General features: G+C 43.2%; 1 protein-coding gene across 1 annotated transcript; it reads left to right on the top strand.

Moving 5' to 3' along the window:
- Window positions 1–5,355: 5,355 nt before the first annotated feature.
- Window positions 5,356–7,576, top strand: LOC147846302 (uncharacterized). Its single transcript, XM_088650822.1, has 4 exons — window positions 5,356–5,728; window positions 6,452–6,950; window positions 7,031–7,267; window positions 7,347–7,576. Exons 2-4 carry the CDS (start codon window positions 6,894–6,896, stop codon window positions 7,434–7,436), a joined length of 384 nt encoding a protein of 127 aa, XP_088506948.1. The 5' UTR covers window positions 5,356–5,728; window positions 6,452–6,893; the 3' UTR covers window positions 7,437–7,576.
- Window positions 7,577–9,206: the final 1,630 nt, after the last annotated feature.

The following is a 9,206-nucleotide window of genomic DNA, read 5'->3' as shown; positions in this document are numbered from 1 at the left end:
CAAAAATAAAATACTAAACATGATCATAACTATATACACAATGAACTATATGCTTCATTTCTGAGGTTATAAGCATTGGAGTACAAGGCGTTCGTGAAAAACATTTTCACCTTAAAATTGGGAAAGAAGTTTTGCTTTGCCTTGTCTTTGTTGGCTTTGTCCAAGTCTGTACATAATAATATAAAAAATACAATAATAACTATATACAATCTTAAACAAATGCAACTATATACAATTAACATACACTTTAAAAAATGACTATAAATTTTCAATACATTAAAGATTAATAACTGAAAAAAAACCTGTTCTTGCTTAGAAAAAACTTGATTTAAATGGCATTGCATAAATAATCATTATTCAATTCATTACAAAAGAAAAGACAAAAAAATCATAACTTTGGTTGTCCTTATGGTAAAATTAAGAAATTGAAAACAGTAGCAGAAAACCCACAACTTTCATCCATTTATCCAGTATTTCTACTTCTGAAAATGTTAAATTTGGGTTATCTGTCGAGTTGAATTTTTATTATTTCAACAGTAGAGGTGCGCTAACTTTTGGCCAATTTAACCTTGTGACCTTAATAGTTCTGAACAAGATACAGTAGTGCATGTGGGCTCATTAGAAAGCTAAGAATATGTGTTTTTTAATGATGTTGGTTATTTAAAAATAGCTTAAACCTTCCCTGAGTTATTAAAAAAAAGCTACCATCAAACAGGCACTCCAAGCACATGCGCAAAAAAAAAAAGGTCAAATTTTAATTGTATGACCAACATGTGTGTGTTTATTCTTAATTTTACATTCTATAGTGTCAGAGTACTCAGTGAGATGCAGAAAACCCACAACTTTTATCTATTTATCTAATATTTCTACTTCTGAAAATGTTAAATTTGGGTTATCTGTCGAGTTGAATTTTTATTAATTCAACAGTAGAGGTGCGCTGACTTTTGGCCAATTTAACCTTGTGACCTTAATATTTCTGAACAAGATACAGTAGCTCATGTGGGCTCATTAGAAAGCTAAGAATATGTGTTTTTTAATGATGTTGGTTATATAAAAATAGCTTAAATCCTTCCTGAGTTATCAAAAAAAAGCTACCATCAAGCAGGCGCTCTAAGCACATGCGCAAAAAAAAAGTCAAATTTTATTAGTATGACCAACATGTGTGTGTTTATTCTTAATTTTACATTCTATAGTGTCAGAGTACTCAGTGAGAAGCAAAACACCTACAGCTTTTATCTATTTATCCAATATTTCTACTTCTGAAAATGTTAAATTTGGTTATCTGTCGAGTTGAATTTTAATTATTTCAACAGTAGAGGTGCGCTAACTTTTGGCCAATTTAACCTTGTGACCTTAATATTTCTGAACAAGATACAGTAGCTCATGTGGGCTCATTAGAAAGCTAAGAATATGTGTTTTTTTAATGATGTTGGTTATTTAAAAATAGCTTAAATCCTTCCTGAGTTATCAAAAAAAAGCTACCATCAAACAGGCACTCCAAGCACATGCGCAAAAAAAAAAGTCAAATTTTATTAGTATGACCAACATGTGTGTGTTTATTCTTAATTTTACATTCTATAGTGTCAGAGTACTCAGTGAGATGCAGAAAACCCACAAATTTTATCTATTTATCCAATATTTCTACTTCTGAAAATGTTAAATTTGGGTTATCTGTCGAGTTGAATTTTTATTATTTCAACAGTAGAGGTGCGCTGACTTTTGGCCAATTTAACCTTGTGACCTTAATATTTCTGAACAAGATACAGTAGCTCATGTGGGCTCATTAGAAAGCTAAGAATATGTGTTTTTTAATGATGTTGGTTATATAAAAATAGCTTAAACCTTCCCTGAGTTATCAAAAAAAAAGCTACCATCAAACAGGCACTCTAAGCACATGCGCAAAAAAAAAAAGGTCAAATTTTAATTGTATGACCAACATGTGTGTGTTTATTCTTAATTTTACATTCTATAGTGTCAGAGTACTCAGTGAGAAGCAAAACACCCACAACTTTTATCTATTTATCCAATATTTCTACTTCTGAAAATGTTAAATTTGGGTTATCTGTCGAGTTGAATTTTTATTATTTCAACAGTAGAGGTCCGCTAACTTTTGGCCAATTTAACCTTGTGACCTTAATATTTCTGAACAAGATACAGTAGCTCATGTGGGCTCATTAGAAAGCTAAGAATATGTGTTTTTTAATGATGTTGGCTATATAAAAATAGCTTAAACCTTCCCTGAGTTATCAAAAAAAAGCTACCATCAAACAGGCACTCCAAGCACATGCGCAAAAAAAAAGGTCAAATTTTAATTGTATGACCAACATGTGTGTGTTTATTCTTAATTTTACATTCTATAGTGTCAGAGTACTCAGTGAGATGCAGAAAACCCACAAATTTTATCTATTTATCCAATATTTCTACTTCTGAAAATGTTAAATTTGGGTTATCTGTCGAGTTGAATTTTAATTATTTCAACAGTAGAGGTGCGCTAACTTTTGGCCAATTTAACCTTGTGACCTTAATATTTCTGAACAAGATACAGTAGCGCATGTGGGCTCATTAGAAAGCTAAGAATATGTGTTTTTTAATGATGTTGGTTATATAAAAATAGCTTAAATCTTCCCTGAGTTATAAAAAAAATTCCCGCTTTTAAACAGACACTGAATAAGAACAATACAGGTCTCTTTCGAGGCCCTGTAATTGGAATGAGCGTATCCTAAACCCATGGGCGAGGACCCATTGGAGGGCAAGTCTGGTGCCAGCAGCCGCGGTAATTCCAGCTCCAATAGCGTATATTAAAGTTGCTGCAGTTAAAAAGCTCGTAGTTGGATCTCGAGAGTGGGCTGGCGGTCCGCCGCGAGGCGAGCCACCGCCTGTCCCGGACCCTGCCTCCCGGCGCCCCCCGGATGCCCTTAGCTAGGTGTCCGGTACCTCGGGGCCCGGAGCGTTTACTTTGAAAAAATTAGAGTGTTCAAAGCAGGCCGCCCAGCCGCCGCTGAATACCGCAGCTAGGAATAATGGAATAGGACTCTAGTTCTATTTTGTGGGTTTCTGGAACCCGGGGCCATGATTGAGAGGGACGGCCGGGGGCATTCGTATTGCGCCGCTAGAGGTGAAATTCTTGGACCGGCGCAAGACGGACGAAAGTGAAAGCATTTGCCAAGAATGTTTTCATTAATCAAGAACGAAAGTCGGAGGTTCGAAGACGATCAGATACTGTCGTAGTTCCGACCGTAAACGATGCCGACCCGCGATCCGGCAGCGTTATTCCCATGACCCGCCGGGCAGCGTGCGGGAAACCACGAGTCTTTGGGTTCCGGGGGGAGTATGGTTGCAAAGCTGAAACTTAAAGGAATTGACGGAAGGGCACCACCAGGAGTGGAGCCTGCGGCTTAATTTGACTCAACACGGGAAACCTCACCCGGCCTTAGTTGGTGGAGCGATTTGTTAAGTGCATTCCGATAACGAACGAGACTCCGGCATGCTGAGTTATCAAAAAAAGCTACCATCAAACAGGCACTCCAAGCACATGTTCCTGTCTCTTAAAATCCCTGTTCAAATTGAGCCAGTTTTCAGTCATTTGCAGGGGCCCGGGTATTGGACGGTATTAAAAAATTCATAACTTTGGTTGTGCTTATGCAAAAATTAAGTAATGTACACCATTGTTTAGCACATTCTCTGAGCTTTCCATCAAGGTATGGCATGAAGCTGTAGGATGTTGCAATCTTTTGAAATCCCCATTCAAATTGGCTGAATTTTGCCATTTGCATGGATCACATTATTTGGCCCGAATTAAAAAATTCATAACTTTGCCATTTTTGATGCCCCAGTCAATCTACTCACATCAATGAACTGCAAATTTCCTCTTCTTTCCAGAAATGTAAAGCTTTTAGCTGTATCTTGTTCCTGACCTTTAAAGTGCTTTGCAAGTTCATTTATGGAAAGGGCCTTTTTATGCTAGTAGTATTTTGATCATAACTTTAAGAGTCTTAATGCTATAGTGACCAAATTAACACCATTGTATCACAATTTTTCTAAGCAAGGATGTATTGGATTAAGCTCTGTGTTGTTCCTGTCTCTTAAAATCCCTGTTCAAATTGAGCCAGTTTTCAGTCATTTGCAGGGGCCCGGGTATTGGACGGTATTAAAAAATTCATAACTTTGGTTGTGCTTATGCAAAAATTAAGTTAGAGCTTTCCATCAAGGTATGGCATGAAGCTGTAGGAGGTTCCTATCTTTTGAAATCCCCATCGGAACACATTGTTTGGTAGTGGAACACATTATTTGGCCGGTATTAAAAAATCACATTATTTGGCCCGAATTAAAAAATTCATAACTTTGCCATTTTTGATGCCCCAGTCAATCTACTCACATCATTGTAAACCCCAGAATCCCCTCTTTCCAGGAACACCAGCTGGATTCAGCTGTATCTTGTTTGGAGCTTGCAAAATCGTTTGTCAAATTGTGCTGTTTTTTCCTAATTCTCCGAACGTCCAAATTTGACCTTTATAATTTGACTCATAATTATGTGAGTTAGAATGCTGTCATCAAACAACTGACATTAACAGAAACGGCAAATTCTCAGTTTTCCAATGAGATCAATTAACTTCCTCTATCCCGTTCTGAAGTTGTACAGGAGCCGTTGTAACCGAGCAGTTTTTTTCAGTAGTGTCGAGAGTCCAAATTTGCCGTGAGCGTTTTGCTCATAATTCCGCCAGTTTGAAGGCTATAATCAAATAATTGTTATCGTTGGAGAGCTCAGATTGTCTGCTTTCCACAGAGCCCTGACTCGTTGTTCCAGCGTTTTCTGAAGAGTGGGAATTGGAAGGAGAATTTGGCCGACCTCCGGCTCCTGACCAGTAGCCCATCGGCGACTGTCTGGCCTGAGGCGGGTCAAAACCACATTTTTGGTCCTAAAACGAAAACGCTAAATCGCACGTCGACAAACGAGATGCCGATGTTCTCGGGGGAGCGGCCCGGACGCGGCGACGCCCGTCTCACTGTGATCGCGCGCTCCGTTGGTATTTTAACATTTTCAGTGAGAGGCCGATTCACTCACTGAGCAATAGTGAGAACGTTGACGAATCGCGTCAGAATGTTGAGAGTCGGCACGCGCGCAGTCCCGGCGATCAGGCTTCTGCCCCCGGAGGTTGTTTTTGCGCCCCGCGCGGTTACCCCGCTAGGCCATATATGGTCGGGGTCGCCGATCGGTAAATTTTTAGGCTTGACTCTGAAAATACGTTCCATACAAAAAAGTTACGTTTATCCGAATCGCGCTGCCGAGACGAACGCGGGAATGTATGACTCACTCCAGAGTGTTTCGGCAGAGTCAAGCTGTTGAGAATCAAAGCCTTCCTTGGTTACATGGCCAGGGGCACCGCGGAGCCAGGGACCTTCCTTTTCCTCAACCAACCAGCCCGAATCCGAGCGTGGGCCGCCCTGCTAGGTCAGACGCGGATGGCCGAGCCCACCAGGCAGCACTATCTGAAGAACGTGGCCCAATTCCTCGACTACTTATCGGAAACGCCGCCGGCCGCCTGTCGGCTCTCCAGCACGGCTCTGGTTCTGATTCGACGGGAGGTCAGAGCCCTCATTCGCGGCATACGCCGGTGTGTCGTCGTGCACGAGGTACGGACCAAGCAGGCGAAGGAAAGCCGACTGATCCCCAAGGCCAGCCTAGTGCGCTGTCACCGGACCGCTGGGAGGAAAATTCCCGCCCTGCTAGGTAAGCCAGCCGTTCCAACGATTCCCCCTGTTCGTTCTTCCGGGGCACCAACGGCCCTTGGTTCACCCACGTCTGTCTGCCCCTCTCCCCCGCGAATGGGATTCATTCGGGGGGGAAGGGGGGGCAGACAGACGTGGCTGGGTGAACCAACGGCTGCTGGTGGCCTAGGTTTAATTTCCTCTCTGGGTCACCAGCAGCTCTTGGTTCATCCAGCCACGTCTGTCTGCCCCTCTCCCCCGCGAATGGGACTCATTCGGGGGGAAGGGGGGCAGACAGACGTGGCTGGATGAACCAAGAGCTGCTGGTGGCCCGGAGAGGAAATGTTTGTTTCTTCTTCAGGGTCACCAGCAGCCGTTGGTTCATCCAGCCACGTCTGTCTGCCCCTCTCCCCCACGAATGGGACTCATTCGGGGGGAAGGGGGGCAGACAGACGTGGCTGGATGAACCAACGACTGCTGGTGGCCTAGGTTTAATTTCCTCTCTGGGTCACCAGCAGTTCTTGGTTCATCCAGCCACGTCTGTCTGCCCCCCTTCCCCCCGAATGAGTCAGACAGACGTGGCTGGGTGAACCAAGAACTGCTGGTGACCCTGAAGAAGAAACAAACATTTGACCTGACAGGTGACCTGTTCTCCGGGGCGCCAGCAGCTCAACCAAGAGCTGCTGGTGGCCCGGAGAGGAAATAGAACCGTCGGTGGTCTAATTTGTCTAATGTCCTTCACCAGATAGCCTCGAATCCAACCCAAGCACTAGGCAACAGTGGCGCTTCTATGGCTTTCTGACTGGCTACCTAACCTCCATCTCTGGGCACCGCTGTGGAGTCTTCCAGAATCTCACAATCCAGGAGGTTGAAGAGGCCTCCAGAAGCCCCGACGAGTCTGCTTATGTCATTAACGTGAGTATGGCGCAAGTAAGGTGGGGGTCACCAGTAGCATGCTCTCTCACTCACTGCTTGTTCTCTGACGGCAGATTACCACTCACAAGACAAACAGAGCCTTTGGGGCGGCGCAGCTGTCCCTAAACAGGGAGGAATACAGCTGGTTCCGCAGGTTTTTGGCGCTGCGGGCTGGTCTCCCCGGAGGGAGCCAGGCTACCTATTTCTTTTTCACTTCCAGAGCCAGTCCTTGTCGGACCCTGAACAAGTACTTTCAGTCTGCTTGGGTCAGTATGGGCCTTCCAGGCAAACCCACCTTTACTGACGTACGGACTGCGATCGCGACCCATGTGAGTAGGCATTGTGACGCCCCTGTAACTACCAGCGGCGGCTTCGATCCTAATCAAGCTTCTGTCTCTCTCCGACAAAGGCAAAGAATGCACACTCTTCAGAGGATCGCCGCAAGGTGGCGCAATTCATGTGCCATGACACTTCAACCTCAGATAAGTTCTACGCACTTCACCTCGGACCTCTCCAAGCACGCGAGCGCCGCAGACTGTTTGAAAGGGCCCTGGTGGAGGAGGAGGAGGAGGATGGGGAGGCAGCGGGCACTGAAAGCCCCCCGCGGAAAGGGCGCAAGAGGACAGAGACTCCCGTCTCTCCCCTGGTAAAAATCAGATTCTCTTTGGCGTGGACAGCAGAACGTGTGGCATTGGCTAACTGCCCTTTATGTGTCTCTTTTCCAGGAGGGAACCAGCAGGGGGACGCTGCCATGGCGCCCTGCCAGGGGGAAAAGCCAGGGCGCTCGCCCACTCAAACAAACAGAAGACTCTTAATCGTCCTGAATAAATATTGTACAACTTAACGGTCAAATGGTGTTCAGTGTCTTCATTATTCCTTTTATTTATTATCTGTGTGGTAAAAGTAGATTCAGTAGGGACAAAAATGAGCCCTGTCTTCTTAGTTCAACGCTGTATGCCTGCTGCGTCCAGGTTCTGCGTTGGCTACGTTCCGATTGGGACAGATTATCCCTAACTTGTGTGTTAAAAGTGTCACGTGGGATGCCCTCGTCCAGGTTCTGCCTTGGCCACGTTCCAATTGGGACAAACTATCCCTGCCTTGTGTGTTAAAAGTGACTCGCGGGACGCCCCCGTCCAGGTTCTGCCTTGGTTGATAGCTCATAGGGAGAATTAATCCCTTTTGCAGCACAAGGAGGTGATGGGCTGGACAAATCTGTCCAGGTCTGCAAATGCTTTGAACGCCCAGAAGGCCTTGAGTCCAATTCTGTATATTAGCAAGCTTCTCCCGGGACAGCTCGGTCCTTTGAGATGCATGAATAGGTCAGGACAGGGCAGCTGTGGAGTGGAGGTTAACTTTATGGAGTAATCATATTTAATACTAGATTTATGTCAAAAGTGGAAAACCCATGAACATAATTTTTTTATAAGGCCTTCAAGCACATGGCAAATGATCTTTATAACACCATAACTGAACTAGAATACATACAAAGATGTGTGTGTGTGTGTGTGTGTGTGTGGAGTGTGTAACTGTGGCTGAATGTGCAGATGTGTCCACAGACGTGCTGAATGTGTGTGTGTGTGTGTGTGTGTTTTGTGATTGAGAGAGCGTCTGGTCTGTGTTCAGAAGCTCCTCCTCAGTGTCTCTGTGTTGGTCTTGAAGGAGCAGAAGCCTTTATTTCTCTGAGCGCAGCAGGAAAGCTTCAGCTAAACTGTGTGTTTTCCTACTTTAGTCAATCCAACACAGAAAACTCCTCATCTAGTCAAGAGTTACAGGCTTATTACTGGACACAGACATTACTGAGCTTGATTGATTTGCTTTATTAAGCATTATTAATCCACAGTTGTGCTTGTGAACATCAGTTAATGCACTGAGAGTCATCAAGAACTAACAGAGAACAACTTTATTGTCATCAACTAACATGACCAGGGGCCTGTTTCAGTAAGGAGGTTCAAACAACTCAAAGTTTAAACTTGAACTCTGAGTTGATTTACAGAGAGATTAAAAACTCTGAGTTTTCGGTTTCAGAATAGCTTATCTGAGCTGGGTCAATCAACTTTGAGTAGACCAACTCAGAGTTAAGAGCGCACACCGTGACTATAAAAAGGCAATATCAATAGAGTGTAGATATTACGAGTGACTATAGCAACATCTTAAAAAAAGAGATCACCATTTCTTTCTCCATCTTAACTTGATCTGCTCATGCAAAGTTATAGCAAATATGAGTTTATATATTTAAAAAGAAGCAACCATCAGTGAAACAGAGACAGTTAGCCAGGGAAAACAGCTGCTCAAGTTAATGCGTAATTTTTAATTTTAAGTATTTAAACATTTAAGTATAATAAAATAAGTAATGTAATGTGTGACGTTTATACTTTTTTTCTAAACTTTTATACACTTTTATTAGTTTTAATAGATTTAACAGTGCACTTGTTGTGTGTCTGCCTTTTTATTGATCAAGTGATAGAGGTTGATATAACATTAAGAAGGTAAGCAGTAATAAAATAATTTTTAGACAGAATAATAATCCCATTAATCTAGTAACAGTGCATGTTGAAGGTTAAGCTAATTATTTATGAAAAAAATGA

Source organism: Danio rerio, chromosome 4 (assembly GCF_052040795.2).
Source record: "Danio rerio strain M-AB ecotype USA chromosome 4, GRCz13ab, whole genome shotgun sequence".
Classification (NCBI taxonomy): domain Eukaryota; kingdom Metazoa; phylum Chordata; class Actinopteri; order Cypriniformes; family Danionidae; genus Danio; species Danio rerio.
Note: the sequence above shows the minus strand (reverse complement) of the source record. Positions and strands in the feature narration are given on the sequence as shown.